A 16582-nucleotide genomic window follows, 5' to 3' on the forward strand; every position below is an offset into this window, starting at 1 on the left:
TATATATATATATATATATATATATATATATATATATATATATATATATATACATACACTGTATATATATATATATAAATATAAAATGATGCTGTTAAAACAAAAGCAAATGGAAGGTTTATTATTACTTCTGTGACCTTCAGTCCTCAAGCTCATTGCATGTTTGAGCTGGCAATGGATTGCAATGCATAGTGTAACTTTTAATTGGAAGCTGCAAACTGCACCTTAGCTTTTTGTTATTTTTTCAGGGCCTTTTGTGACTTTATTACAGAGCTGATAGTAAAATGATGACAGGAAATGAAGGCAGAGAGTTATAGGAAATAGCATGCTATTAAAGGTCCCTGTCTAGATTGGAACCAGGGACCAGGGTACCCCTGCCATACAAAGTAATAACCTATTATTGTTTTTTATTAACAGGGTAAATGTATAGCACACATGTCCAGTTTCTTTGTTGCAAAGGTTTTGTAGGATATTCCTTTAGTGAGACAATAAAAACAAGCCAAGTGTGGGGATTGTATTTTTGAAAAGAAGAAACTTTTACTTCAGACAAAATTTCAGGGACACTAAATTACAATCTCTCTGATTTGCAAAATAACAAATCAGTGCAAGAGTCTAAAGTGCTGTGCAGCCCACTTCCTTCAGCTGCAGAGATCCAAGTTGCAGAAGCAGAAAGAATTTCAAATCTATCAGCTCTAAGTAGGTGCCACATACTTGGGTAAAAACATCAGAGGACAATACTACCCTGACAAACCGTCAAGTTTAATCACCACCTCCGACAAACAGCACAAATGCTTCCAGAAGTTCAGTTTGCAACGGGTTACGCTTTTCCTCGCCTCATCTGCCTTCCCACTTCCAGTTAAAATGATGGGACACTTCAGAATTTAATTTGAATCCAGCTCTGTGTAATTGAAACACATTTGCCCTGATGGATGAACCCAAGATGTGGGGGGCTGGACAAAGGGAGAGAGACGATTGGATGTAGCTACAAGCTCTTGGCTGCCTGTTTTTTTTTTGTATTTGTTTTTTTTTAGTTTTTTTTTAAAGGGAGTTGAAGCAGAGACTGGCATGAAAATGCTCTAACTAAGGCGTGATGAATGCTGCATTGGTTTTACTGGTATTTTCTTAGATTTAGAGCCAATTTGCATGTAATTAGGGTCATTAACCCTAATTAAGATAAGTCGCTACGGGTTGATTTTAAATGCCTATAAGTCACACAGGAGGTTTGGTGCCAAGGTCTGAGTTGAAGTAGAAGAAATCCACAGTGAACACACTTAAAGGAGAGTTGGGAGAAAAATAAGTGGTAAAGGTTAAAGAATGGAGACATGTGCTGAATTGTTGCCTGCATTAATACCCAGAAACAGTTATGTGGTTGGTGATTAAAACAACCGCTGAGTGATGAGTAGACGGTAACTTAGATAACAGAAACAGAGGCTAAAGAACAGTTTGTATAGATTCCTATAAATCACAAAATCTTATAGATACAATGTCATGGTTGTGAGAAAAATATTAGAAGGAACAGTAGATACAGATAGAGGTGAAAGAGACAGACAGAGATAAATGAGAAAAGGGGGGGGTGAAATAAATTAAGCTAAAGGGAGACATTTAGAAAAGAAAAGGAGAGAAGAAGTAAACACAAGGGAACATGGGAACAAGAGTACGAGTGGGAACTTCAAAGAACTCTCAAGTCACGCGCTCAACCTCTTTTTTTATTTCAGGGTGAGACGTTGTTATTGAACCCTTGAGGTTTTCCCTTGTCACAGCGTATTTATTTTCTTTTATCAGTTTTCTGGAATTATTTATACGTACAGTATTCTACACACTCAGAAGGAAGAAAAAAAAGAAAAGTGTAAATCAGATAATGGTCTACTGTAGGTGATCTCAGAATTCATCTGGCATATGTTTATGTTTAGTTTATTGTACTTATTACATCTTTTATCTACTATTGAGTTAAAAGTTCAGTAAATGAATGCGGTTTGTCAATATTTAGAATAGTGCAACTGAATGAGCATATTTTCACTCTCTGTTGAAACTCTGCATTGAGCTTTTCTTTGTGTGTTCTTTAAATAATGATACCCTACTTCCATTTATGAAGTCTCATTGCTGTAGTGCTTCTTCTCTATACTGTACTGAGATCACTTCTACACTTCTAAGTGAAGGAAAGTCATGACATAGATGATTTAGGTTTTCACTTTGTATTTTCACGAGCCTAAATGAATACACAATTATTGTAGTTGTGACTTGAAGCACAAAAGTATGCTTTGGGTCAAAGTAAAGTTGAAGCATATTCACTGAATCAGACACTAGTGAGACGGATGTCCAGTGTAAATGGGGTGTACAGTAAGAATCAGCACTAACCTGGAACTGGAAAGAGTCGCTGCTGGTGCCACTGCCAAAGTGGCGGTACCAGACGGTGCCGTCGTTGACATCCTGCTGAGTAAAGGAAGTTGTGGGCGTGAAGCCTCGGTCGTCGGTCAGTGAGGGGCGCCAGCCTTCTGGCGGGCCGTCAGCTGGCATGGACACCAGCACCACTTCACCTGAGACAGAAAAGATGGAGGTAATGAACTGTTTTTCTCATATATTATACATCAATTATAATAATGACTAGAATCACATCCCACCAGAATTAATTGTTAGGGTAAGAAGTTATGGGCTTCTATCTTGGCCCTTAACCGTGGTGGGATCTGTAAGAATGTGTCTCACAGTCAGGATTAATGTCAATGGAGTTTATACTCAAGTTGAACTGGCTAACTGGATACATTTTGATAATTGGAAAAGAAGACATTTGAAAAACAGTTCAAATTAAATGGCAGCCAAACTGCAGCAAAATAACTTGAAGAGCACTAAAGGGCCACACTAGAAAATAAGAATCACATCAAGGGCCAGTCTTGTTTAGTTTATTGATACTGTAAGCTTTCATTAAATAGAGAAAGTAAAATATGTTTATTGTATTATAGCATCTGTCATAGTCTTCTCAATTACAGTTTGGTCGACTTAAAGCCGTAAAGAAGTCAGGAAAAAGTTCCTCAGCCATCATTGAAAACAAACAAAATAATTGGCAAAAAACTCAGAAAAAGTAACAACGTCGGAAAAAGTTACAATTCCTGAAAAAATATGACAAAGTCAGAAAAAGCGACAAAAATTAGGTGGGACAAAATGTCTTGTGAACCTTAACTGATATGCAGGACGGATCAAAATCTGCAAGTGGCTGGATTTTGCCCGCGGACCTTGAGTTTGACACGTGCTCCAGATCTTTAAAGTATAAAAGATCCTGTTTTTAAGTGAATCTAGTAGTGTTAAGAGATTTAACCTCTCAGCATTAGTGAGTTTGTACCATATTTAGGTTGCCCATCTGAGACGAGGATGGTGTAGACGATGCCATCGGTGCCCACTCCCTTGTAATCTGCCAGCAGGTATTTTTTATCCAGTCGCACCAAGCCTCCTTGCTTTACCCAGGTCATGGGTACAGACAGCACATGAGGAGAGTCAGCAGCCTGAAACACACACAAATATAAATTTGAAGCCTTGTAACATTGTGGTTGGTTGCTGTTTGGGTACAGCAAGCTCTGCTTAACAAACTTTTTCATTTATTTAAAGATTAATGACCAACTGTCTGATTTAAATTTTCGAACGTCTGTCTGTCTGTAAATTTCACCCGAACTTTGTCAAGATGGTTGGTTAGTTAAAATCAATCAAACTAGAAAATAAAATACATTATCTTGAGTTTGCCACAGTTTTTTTGTGGACAGAGCTTAACAGGTGGCAGGTGTTTGGATTCTATACATAAGCATGCATGACCTGGATGGTTGCTTGAATTAGCCATAGGTTCAGTAGCAAATTAAGTGTACTGAGGTAGTAAGTACACTGAGGAATATGTTGAGTATTATTCAAACTGAGAAACCCCATGTGAAATCCCTGTGTTGTAGGCATTGATGTATAAAGAGAAATACATTCAAAATAGACTTTGTTCCTCAGGTGCAGCTGATGCCACTATCACTTTGTTTTGTCACGGTTTGCACAGCTTGTTTTATTCCACATCTGCTGTGACCTCCGGATTGTGAGTCCTAGGAGCCCATTGTAGAGCTGTCAATCAGCAACACTAAGCCCAGAGTCAGCCACCAAGTTGTAATGTATCAATCTGTTCCTTCGCTCAACTTTGAAATCAGACTTATTTTTGTGATGCTATGTGGGTCTGTAACAGAGTAACTCCAAAGCAAAGAACAAAGAGCAGGATCAGCTGCAGAGAGCACACATTGCTGGTGGATGATTCAGTGTTGCTCGAGGACATTTAACAGGGAAGATGCCTGCTGTCAGGGAGGATTTGAACTGGACCTCTTACTCAACGTGTCACACTGCTGCCTAAATGAAAACAGGTATGACATACTTCTTAGGCATCTATAAAACCCACCTATTTATACTGGATCTGGAAGTTAGAGAATCTAAAAGTCATCCAGATGTCAAAAATAGTTTATATAAAAAAAACAGATATTGCCTGGGAAACTTTTGACAGTAATGACAACACTTTTGACAGTAGGGAAATACTTTTGACAGTAAGGAAATTAATAAAAAACAATGACGTTCTTATTTTACCAAACATCTTGATATGCACTGAAAAGTCATCAATAGCTCACGGGTGATAGTACACAATTCCACACTGGATGTGAGCTCCTGAACAGGTGGTTGGACTAACATCCAATTTTCCCGTACTCTCGGGAAGACATAACACGGTAGTGTAACAGTAATCTTAAAACACTCATTAAACCAAGGACACGTTCTAATAAGATACCCTTTGATGGATCGTTGTTAGTCTATATTAAGGAACAATTAATTTAGGGCTCCAGTGCCACTGAAAGATCCGCCGGTTGTCCCTCATTTTTTGGGCTGGATGTCCATCAACTTCCGCTTTCTTTGTGTTGGCTTTTGAAACTCCATTTATGAGGACTATGTTTAACTGCTCCTCAGATCTCTCCAGGGCAATTCAAGACAGTAGCTAGGCTATCTGAGTTTTCGGTTTCACGACTAAAGCCTCTTTTGGACGGGCACATGTTCCACTAAAACAAATTCCTTCCCGAGGATATTTTGCAGAGGCACCGTTATTGCGTCTGGCGCTTAGCTTCGACCAAGAAAATTGTAATTGGTTTAAAGAAATGCCAATAAACCAGAGCACGTTTTTCTCCCATCTCGGAATGCTGTGTGGACTAGCCAGACCTTCCTGAGCCGCGCTGTGGAGGAAGGTCTGGCAATGCAAGACAAGATCATTGAGACTATTACACAGAACAACTTTGGGGTTGCCATATGGCAAAAACAATTCATGGTCTTTCTACATAATTAATTTATCAAGAAGCCATTCAATAAACTGTCAAATCACTAGAACAGTATAAAGGGGGAGATTTGCAGAGCATCTACACCAACAGAAATACATCAACAATAACAAAAATGAATGCAGACTTGATGGCATTTGAGAAAGGGGCTTTTCACACCTGACTGTCTGGTCCAAAACAAGGTTCACATTTTTGTTAGATTGTATAGAGCTCAACAGTGTGTTTCTAACAGTGAAAATCCCCATTATTTTCTCCTTTAGGATTTGGATAATTTCCCATAATGTCACAAACTATGAGATTGTTAAATGGTATATGCCCCAAGTCCTTATGAAATCAACCTTGTGAGTTAAGGCGCTAAAATACTCCAAATAGGAGCATCCCTGCTCTTAGAACCTGATGACAGCCTGCCAGAACTTTCTGTAATTGGTCTGAAAAATGCTTTCACACTAGAAACGGTCTGGGCAAGGTTTTTACACTTGTAATTTTGGTTCAGATTCAAACCAATAATTTCTAAACTCCAAACCAAACAAGGTCGGTGCAAAAGCATCCTACAAAAACAAGTGTTAATTAATGGACAGCCAAATATTTATAATTGCATTATGACAAGGAAATTAGATTAGCCAACCCAAAGATTGTTATTGGCTTCTAACTGATTTATAAAGCATGATGACCTTTTAGCCAAAATAAAGCCTTTAAGGTGTCTCATCAAAAAGTAGTACCAAATACAATAATGAGGTCAGTCATTCCACACACACACACAACCACACACACACACACACACACACACACACACACACAGCCATTTCCTGTGGCAGAAACATTTCCAGTAGCAGAAACATTGTGGCACTGGGTAATAATAGATTTACAAAAGTGTGCACAGGTGTGTTAGACTGAATGTGTGGCTGTCTGTGTTTGCAGATAACAACCTGTCTGCCACTCTTCTGCCCGCCACTCGGCCGATCCACATCACACTATTTCAGTGTAGCAGCAGCAGGCAAAGAATCGCAGACGAGCAGCAGAGGAAACACATGGATGGCAGGCTTTTAACTCAGAGGACCACATCATCCAAGAGATTATCAAGCTCCCCTTGATATGCACTAAAGTCACTCAAGGACACTCACACCCAGAAATAGCACAACATAACAAAGTTTAGAGGATCTATAAGTTGGCTAAAACTTCTGATTTCCGCAGAAATAATGTTGAGTCACAACAATTAGAACTGTCTTAGACCACTCAAACTTATTTGACTTATTTTGGACCTCACAGACACTCTAAAAAATATACTATATTAAGATGGAAAGTGCTGCTAAAGTCATTCCCCGGCTGCAATGATGCACAGATGTAAAAGACTCAAAACGCTGACCAATCAAGGTAGACGGGAGGGGGGCTTTAAGACACAGGTGCAGTTTTGACCTGTGTTTATGTATAGGATTATTAAGTATAAAATGAGTATATGCCTCCTTTAACCTCTTGAGACTTGAAAGAAAAAACATTCAAGTCTCGATTTTGACTTATTCTTAACATGAAAGAAAGTATATTCATGGGTCAGACAGACACTTTCACAGACCATTTAAATAGCCAACATTCACAGATCTGGAACACTTGCAATTTAATTCAAATTGCATATTTTTGGGGAAGACTTGGCAGCCAGACTATAAAAAATTACATTAACATTAACCATCCTCTCCTTTCAAACTGGATGAGAGAAATTCTGCACTTGCACCTGCTTTTAGAAACTAATTACAAATCTATATATAGTTCAATGTGTGTATATATACTGTATATATAGTGTAGGGTTAAATGGACAGGGGTTGTTGGTCGTGATAAGATCAGCCGATGCTGCAAATAATCATTTTTTTTCCCACCTTAAAGGAAAAAATATGTTTTAGAAAATAAGACCTAAAGAATATTGTTATTTTTCTTAGCTGCAGTACTTTTTAGAACAAATGCACTAAAATTGAACAATAAGAGACCTTTAAAGGGCTTTGAGCCACCATGTCTGAGATGGACTCTAAATATACATGATGCTGTATGGAGAGCTGGCTACAGTGCTCATAAACAGAAAATAATGACTTTGCTGAGATGGAGTTGGCGTCATCCATAAAACATTGGCTTGCTGCCAACCAGGATGGACATGCTGTTGTAATGACAATAACATTGTCATCTCTCATTTTTCCATAATTCCAGCAGGGGAAGGATAAACAGGACGAGCTGACGGACATGTCAAACAGTAAGTGAACGTCACAGAATGGAGATGGTATTCTTATTGGCAACAAATTCTAATCTAAAGCTCCATTGTGTAATGTTTTGAGTTGATTCTTAGCAAAAAACTCTTTGGTCTTTCACAAATATGTGCTCAATCTCTATTATGTTTAATTACTTCCACCAACTAATCAAAGTATTCTTGTGAGCGTAGAATCTGCCATTCATAATCATTCACAATAAATGAGAGTGACTTGCTTGTATGTATTCTGCCATGTTGCGCTTCCATCTTTAAAACATTAGCCAAAGAGGGACATACCTCCACAATTTGCGCTTCTACTCTCAGTAGCACTGTGACAAATGCCAGGGGGAAGTTACCCAATCTGCCGGCAGATTTGAAAGCCTGTTGAAGATGGACGATCATGCTGATACTTTACTAACATTAGCTTGCATTTGTTTGGGAACCTGATAGCTGATGTTAGCGAAGAAATGGTACCAAAATAACAAAAACGTAAAACTTGAATTACACTGGAAAAATACTTCTTGGAATAATGCGACCAACCTAGAAGTTAAAATGCGATCGGAATGGGAGGGGCTAGATTCTGTAATATTCAGTTGGTTGTCATGAACAATTTCACCGCTAGATGGTAGAAAATCTTACACAACGTAGCTTTAATGTCAATTAGAGCTGCCGGGGTGTCTAAATTCAGAGCCTATATCAAAAATAAACATGGATGCTGTGTGACATGGGCTGTCAGCTTTAACAGAAACAAATCACAGCAATATAAAATGTAATCACAGACTTCAAAAGGAAAACTTATGAAAAAAGTATCATACTCCAACAACGATGAAGGCTCAGTGGGAGAAGAGACAAGCTGCTTCCTCAGCTTGACAATAACGCTGAGCTATTAGCCTTCCAAAGCTTGACACCTGATCAGAAAAAATATCTAATTCCCTTCCATTCCTGCAGAGTAACAGAAAAGCCTGAGGGTTTTTCAGAGGCTCAAAGTGTTCTCCCCGAGACAGTAATTGAAAGCCAAGGGTCCTGCTTTCTATTCAGCCGAGCTCCAGCTCAGCTCAGGGCACAGCCTCAGTGGAGAGAAAGTCCATCAATCAGAGGGTCATTAGGGCCTGATTAGTCTCCTGCTTTAGAGCTCAGTAATCCAACTATCAGGAAGCCTATTGTCCCAGGCACAGCCTGGCATTGACAGCCACTGCTGCAGCCTGGATGGTGGGCTTGGAAGTACAAAGAGCGCCACGCTCTGAAAACTAAGGATTCTTTGGCTCGGGTTTGTTAAAGTCCAGGCAGAGCCAATAATCACTCAGGGTTTTATTTTTGAGCTTTGTGGAAGTTGGGTTCATGGAGGACGTCATTGAGTTTAAATTCGATTTTGGGGTTTTATTGCATAGATCTTATTAGCTTTTTTTCCCTGCTTCTTTGTTTGAGTTTGCAGATTATCATCATGCACTTTCAAAAGTAGCTTCCTCCGCATGATGCCTAGTGTTACATCTACATAAGACAACTTGGTGCGTTGGCAGCTCCTCCTTGCAGCAGGAGGTGGAATATGAATTGAACTTGAATATCTGGAAATCCTGCAAGGTGACATCAGTAAACTGCACGCAGCATGCTTATGTTTACCACACACAGCTGCTTTGTGATGAAAGTTTTGGAGAAAAAAAAACACAATTAAAAGGAAAGAGAGGTCAGTTAAGCTTTCTCTTCAGTAGATGGAGTACTCTCTTCTTCTTCTTGTTTAGTAACTGTTACTTCTCTCCCTGCGGCTACTTGGACTTGGCCAAAAAGTCTCCAACATTAATCAAGGGCATTCTTCCAGCTTTCCATCATGCTGTCCATCCTGCTCTGTCTAATGCATGACAGAATGCAGCATCAGGACATTTTACAGTAAATGAATACTGGTATGCATTTGTGTGTGTGTGTGTGATTTTGTGTATGTGTGTGTGAGTGGGATGTTATTGATTTACAAAAGGGAAAAAAAGCAGAGGAGTTGAGCCTGAAGCACACCATCTGTATGCAGCCAGACAAACAGAGCTGCCCTCTAAACCAAACTGTAGTGACTGTGTGAGCAGAAAATAGCAGAGGAGTGTATTTCACCTAAAAGTTTCTCTGTTGCCATAAGGACAAAAGTATAACTGGCTCACAATGAGGTGGGATGTTGTTTAGAGTCATGGGAAGGTTTCTATTTTAATCATATGAAATCTGAAAGTCAAGTGCAGTTACTACCATGGACTGCTGAGACGGAAAGCAAGAAAATACATCTTTGGAGAATCATACAAACTGAAAATGTAATGTAAAGGTATTGTTGTATATTGCTGAAAGTTATTGGAAGATCTGAAAGATTGTATGCTATACTTGCATATCTATTTACTTTGTAATAAGATTATTTTCTGAAATAGGGGCAGGACCAAATAAGCTAATTGCTTTCGCCTCCTCTAACTAATCCTATATATATATACATATATATTTTAATTTTTTTTAAGTCTGTGTATAAGTAAGATACAGCATGTGTATGTAGACGTGAGATCTGACTTAAAACTCGGTACACAACTCGAGTCTTGCACATAATGCTGTGAGACTTAAGATTTGACCGCCTGGAAACTGAATATGTTACATTCCATTCTGGAAAAAAAAACTCACGTATCACGGAGTCTGATTCACTACCAAATCCTTAATTTTTAGAACCACCTCTCTGAACTTTTGATCTTCTGAAGTTTTAATCTTAGTTTTTAGTTTAACTTAGCACTCGAAACTAATATTAAAAAATATTTTATTTTAAAACTTTAGCGCTTTGAAGATGTGAAGACCCATCAAAATGTCCTTGCTTTCAAAAATGTCCTTACTCTCAAGGGCTAAATCTGGACCCCGTAAAGAAGAAGTACACACACACACACACATACACTCCTTTGATGCTTGTATGTCTACACATCTTCAATATTTCATTATTAGAAGCAGGTCCTGTCTGGTCTCCAGTTTGGTGTTTGTGCATGTGTGCACGTGTGTGTGTGTGTGTGTGTGTGTGTGTGTGTGTGTGTGTTGATGTTTTGTAACTGAGAGAGCTGCCAAATTTGTCTCATGCCAAACACGCACTCCCCCTGCTTCGGTCACGGTGGCCAGCACTTGTAACCAGATAATTGCGTCCTTGTCATAAAAACCTCACCAGAAGCGATGACAGAGGAGGGATACTGGCTGCCATTTGCCTGACCTGCTCTTTCTGCTACAGTGCTTCAATACGCAGGCATTAGCCTGTGACTCCAGAAAACTATATTCAGGGATAAAGTCAACAAAGCACACCGTTTGGACATGTCAAGGACAATCAGTGTGATTAATGCTGAGGTTGAGGCAACGAGAGGAGTTTAGAGGAACACAGTGGATGACTAAAAGGTTTAGACTGTTTAGACAGCAAGTCAGAGAATGAATAATGTCACTCAACTGTGAAGTTAAGTGAAACCAATAGGAATATTTTTGAGATCCAATATGATCCACTTCTGACAACTTCTACACAGGAATAACTCCTCAAAAATGTCTTTCAGTTGAGACACAAATGCAGTTACCTTCTATCTGACCACTTCAAAGTTCTAAGTGTATTTATTAAACATTTTCTTGTCCCAAAAGTTTTACTTTGAACTTTTGGAGAAAGTATACAGAAATCCGTCCTTGGGTTTATTTGAATAGATCAAATGTGCACACTGCGCTGCATTTATTCAATTTTAAACCGATTCTAACTCAAAAGGTATTTTCAATTATGCACAAGAAAAATGTTCCCTTAAGATGATATGTTTGGAAAAAAATCTATTGCTTTTTTCCACCCTCCATCCTGTCTAAATTACTGTCTGGATGCTACAGTGCTTGAGATGCTGGAGTTTCGAGCTTTCTCAGTTGTGTAACATTGAGGAAAGAACTTCATCGAGTATTAATAAAGTATCAAAACCGGTCTTTTTTCTCTGCAGGGATGTATGAACTGAGGCTGTGAGCAGCAGGACATTTCTAAATTAAACACCAGAGAGCTTTTTACTTATTCATTTTTCACAAAAAAAGTATATTTGTTTGTTTATTTTGTCCTTGGCTGTAGCCATCGCAAACGTATTTTGAAAGTTTTTTGATCAGCGGTGCACTGTTGCCTATTTTACAAGAGAAAATATACAAAAAAACAAATAAATTAAGAGTCTTTCTAAAAGAAATGTAACCAACCCTTCCCTGTCAATACAGTGATTGACATCCCAAATATAGAAATAGTGGAGTCCAATTCCTGCAGTATTAGGGAACTATACTAGACAAGAAACTGACATTTGAGAGTAACACTGACATGGTGTACAAGAAGAGTATTCTCAGGAATCTCTCCAAGTTCCAGGTGGACAGGACCCTGATGACAAGGTTTTATCGATCTGTTACTGAGCCTGTGCTCTCGTTCTCTTATACCTGCTGGTACCAATCTCTCAACAAAAGAAGGACTCAATAAGTTGGTCAATGTCTGCAGCAAAATAAATCTCAATTATTTGCACTGCACAGGAAACTGCAGAATATTTACAACAAGCAATTAACTAAACTTAAAAAAGTTAGTTAATTGCATAATAGTTGTATGATTCATAACCAACTTTCCTACCTGGGACGAATTAAGTTATTGATTGATTGATAACAGCCTCTTGACCGGTGTTGCAATACACTAGTAGAATCCATTCAGTATTAGTGCTATGTGAAATGCCGGATATTCTACATTTGCTAATCTTGGAATATTGAAAGCATGGATTTACTGTATGAATATCAAATATCCCCCCAGAGTGCCCCTCTGCCTATCGTACCTTCTGATTGATGTGGATTTGGAGGAGAATATTCCTATAACTGTGGCCGTCGTTGACCTGCAGCATCATCCCATCCTCCGTCCCCTCCAAGCCGTCATGGACGTATTGGATCTGTTCCCGTGTCAGCTCCTCCAGCTTAAATCGGCTGAGCACACGGTCGCCGTGGAGACGGGTCAGCCGGCCATGGCGGGGCGGTTCAAGGACCATAACCAGGACATCGGCTGCGTTGTCGAGGTCGTCGACCTGCAGGACCGACTTGGTGATGGTTGCAAGGGCGCCGCGGCCCTCCACAGGTAAAGGAGATAGAGTCACAACCCTAGGAGGCTAGAAATTATTAAAAGAAAAAAGCAAGAGTCAGGGAATAATAACAATCTGACAAAGATAAATTAGAATCAGACAGACGGACAGATAAATCGATCCTTGCCACACATTGTTTACCGTCAATGTTTCATTGTCTTGTCTTTGTCGGTGCAAAATTGTAAAGGCTGACTGAGATGAGACAATTTTTCACAAATTGTCAGATGACAAATTTTCCCCCAGAGGGTTAGGGTGTGTGGGTCATTAGGCTCCATTCAGCCGTACCTGAAGCCTCTCAGCAACCGGCAAAAGGCTTCATCTCACCAACAAAGTCATTTCAGGAGCACCAATGAGAGTGGGAGGCCTCCTACTTTGAGCAAGGGTATTACTTCATCCAGAGCTCACTTTGTGTCTGTCTCGGTCTGTTTTTTTTTTTACCTCTATGCTTGTGTAAAAAGGATATGGAGGGTTAGAAGTGCAGAGCATTGGTATTTCTATAAAGTAAAGCCATTTTGGCCAGCACGTCCTTCTTTAAGAAACCAGACTTAGTTAGAACTTATGTTTGTCCACATTTTGTTTTTTTTATAAAGACATTCAGTTCCATTGAGCTATATAATTAATATTATAATTAAGTAAGTAATATAATTGAGTAAGTACTGACTAATATTTGAAAGTGTCACTCTGTAGTGCAAACAGTGTACCTAGTGTTGATTCTCAGAAAAGGTACCTCTGTGTTCTTGAAAAAACACACAGTTGATCTTTTGCTTGGAGTTAATGTTAATATTAATGAATATGAATTTATTTTTATACATTAATGAATGTATTAATATCAATGGAAGATTATCATGAGACTAGAAGGCCATTTGCGTTGCCTGTGTGTTTGTATACTGTATGTCACAAAAAACAACAAAGAGAGTGCCTTGATGTAGGTTATTTTTAATATGAACCTGCCAGAATTTATTAGCATCATAGCTTGGCAGCGATGGAGGTGTAGGTAAAGAGCCATGGGCTGCGTGGCGCTAAATCAAACCAGTTGTCCTTCTGGGAGCTCCGAGCCGCTCAGCAGGGCTTGGGTCCAATTTGTTGCATTCAACGGCTCCTGGCTGAACTCCAGTTCTTTGCCATGACAGCAGCAGCTTAAGCAAAGAGGGGTGTATGAAACAAGCTGGAACCGGAGAGAAAAATGACTTGTGGGACACACAATGCCTCTGTGTGTCTGCGAGCCAAAGTGACCTCTGGCTAAAATTGCAAGACACAGAGCTGAAACACAGAAGGAGCATGTTGTTTTCTGCAGCCCCTTGCCCTTTGTGCTCTGTTGGGGTCGTTTAATGACACATTTTTTGACGTAAGAGGACTTATCTCCAAGAGACAGACAACTGGGCCCTCGGGCGCCCACCTTAATCCTGTGTGTTCACTTCTGCAATTCGTAGGAGGCAAACAAAAGGTTTTGTACGTGTTGGCGGGGGCTGAAAGTGGGCGTGTGTGTATGTGTGTGCTGCTTTTAAATCGTGCTAAGACATGCCTGTTCACTAAAGGCAAACCACTGCAATCTCTTCCCCGAGGCTGGGGAAAACAAACACAGACTCAGCATGGCTAACCTTTCATCCTCACCTCACAGGTGACGGTGAGGGTGAGGTGAGGTTCATGTTTGGGAAAAAGCTGTCGTCACCCATGGGGCCATGGGGCTTAGCAGCACTTCAAGGAGATTGAAAAAAATGTTGCTGTTTTTTGGGTGCTGCTTCCTGCTTTTCTTTTTCCGTTCGCTCCTTATTTTGTTGTTTTTCCTGCTGTGATTGTACTGGTATTCAGAGGCACGACATACAGAGTTCCCAAGTCGATTCCATCCATGTCTGACTCTAAGCCTCTTGGTTTGTAACACTGCCTTTAATCTGCAACTCTCCTCTCATGTTTTTGTGTCAAGCAGTCACAAAACAGACCTGGAACTATGGTCAAAATGACGCCTTGAAGTATAACCAAATGCCATTTTGTTCTTAACACACTTTTATATTTACTATATATTATATATACTTCTAGACATAATTCTGAACTTCAACAAAAATGTTGAATGTAGAATGTTTCCCGATATTGATTGACAGCTAAAGGCAATGCAGAAAGTCCACAGCAAAGCGAGCAGAGATTTCATGAGAGCAGAGGAAAAAGTTTCAATTTAAGGTTGCCACGTTAAGATGAAAAGGGCTATAAAAATGTCATTAGCAGATATCCGACTATTAGAAACATTTTTTTTTTTAAATTGTTTTTAAAGAAGCAGCCGTTTCTGTCGGAAGAGGGAAAGGCCAGCAGCTGCTCAGATCTTTCATTTCTGAGACTCTTATATTCTGAGGTGTCTGCTAGCTAGAGATCTCTATCAACTAGTTCTGTTTTCAACCTTATTTATACAGGGAAGGCTGCATTAGCACCAGTGGTCTTTTTCTCCATGCCATCCTGATTTACAGTCAACACTGTTCAACAGTGCCTTTTGCATTTAGTTAGAAAATACAATGTAGTTTGTCTTTGTTGGCTGTGGCTGGTACATCATGTTTGCACTCATATCAACTTAGACATGCCTGAGTGTAGTCCTGTCACCCTACACTATGTTGTGCTCCTTATAATGAGGTTGAAATACAATGAACAGTTTCTTTCAAAGCAACCTTGACATTTTCTGGCTTTCTGTAAAACAAGATTTACATTTTCAAAGAAAAGGCAGGCTACATTTATGGCAATATGTCTTTGTAACACTGGTGTAAACACAGAGAAAACTGGAAGATACATCAGTGTTTGTGTTGCTCTTTGATGTAGAGGGAAATCCCCCGAGACTCTGCTGCTGCGTATTTCTCTTTGTGATATGTTTGTGGATGCATTTACTTTGGAGTGAATGAGTCCAAAGATAAAACAGATGACAAACAGGATAATGAGTTAATGTTTGCAGTCAGAAATGTCTGCTAAGTGAATGGACTTAAAGACGATATCAGCATCTCATGTTGGAGAATCCAACAACTCCTTATACTCAAACTGAAAGACAACATAGGTTGCTGCTCCAGAATTATTCGTATGGGTTTTTTCTGATCTGCAACCCTAATAATTATACATATACATACGCGGTCCGGGGTTTGAGTCCGATCTGGGCTGATTTCCTGCATATCTCCCTCCTTACTCTCCCATTTCTTTTATCTAGCTGTCCTGTCTATTAAATATGGAAAAGCCACAAAAATTATTTAAAAAAATACATATATAAATATATATATCGCTTGCATTTACTCTAGTCCTTTTTAATAAGTTAATCATTCATCAATCATTCAGATTTATAAATTATACTAATTGATGAATTAACTACACCAAAACTACTTTTAAGAACAAGACATTTTGCTTGGAAGTCTGTGTTTAGTGACAGAGATGGATGGTTTTGTTTGTCCTAATGAAGACAAAAGACACATTTTCCACTCAAGTAATTACATAATTACTTAAATTTGTCACACACCTTTACCGTTTTGCTACTTTTTATCAACCATCTGTCACTTTGTCCCCTGTGTAGTCTCTATCTCACACACACACACAAACGCACACAAACGCGCGCACACACACACACACACACACACACACACACACACACACACAGCAGAGCAGAGCAGAGTATCGCAGCTGTCACACTAACCTATCAACAAATCTCAAAGCCTTTAATCCCTTGTTCCTCATTATTTTCAATATTTGGGCCAAAGTTGGAGGTCAGCTCGACACCAATCACGGCCCTCTGTCGGGCTGAGATCGGCCAATCAGAGCCCGGGCCTCAGTCCATGGGGACAAAGCCCCAAAACAGTGACAAATGCAGATCAGCTGGGATGATGCGGCAAAAAGAGATATGGCTACGCTAAAAATTGCTACCAGATAAACTGCTGGCTGTGTGCTAATTGTCATTGTCATATATTACTAAGTGTTTTAATGTTTTTATAAACATA

The 16582-nt window shown here is 39.4% G+C and overlaps 1 protein-coding gene across 3 annotated transcripts in view; it reads right to left on the reverse strand.

Moving 5' to 3' along the window:
- fras1 (Fraser extracellular matrix complex subunit 1) overlaps positions 1-16582 on the reverse strand; it is a 225099-nt gene that overhangs the window by 53880 nt on the left and 154637 nt on the right. For all 3 annotated transcript variants that reach the window (XM_034872870.1, XM_034872869.1, XM_034872871.1), the window contains exons 28-30: positions 12336-12659; positions 3332-3491; positions 2356-2534 (exon numbers count right to left, since the gene is read on the reverse strand). In XM_034872870.1, the coding sequence (XP_034728761.1) occupies positions 2356-2534; positions 3332-3491; positions 12336-12659 (663 nt within the window). The remainder of the gene's footprint in view (positions 1-2355; positions 2535-3331; positions 3492-12335; positions 12660-16582) is intronic.

The sequence above is a fragment of the Etheostoma cragini genome, chromosome 5, assembly GCF_013103735.1.
Source record: "Etheostoma cragini isolate CJK2018 chromosome 5, CSU_Ecrag_1.0, whole genome shotgun sequence".
NCBI classification, from domain to species: domain Eukaryota; kingdom Metazoa; phylum Chordata; class Actinopteri; order Perciformes; family Percidae; genus Etheostoma; species Etheostoma cragini.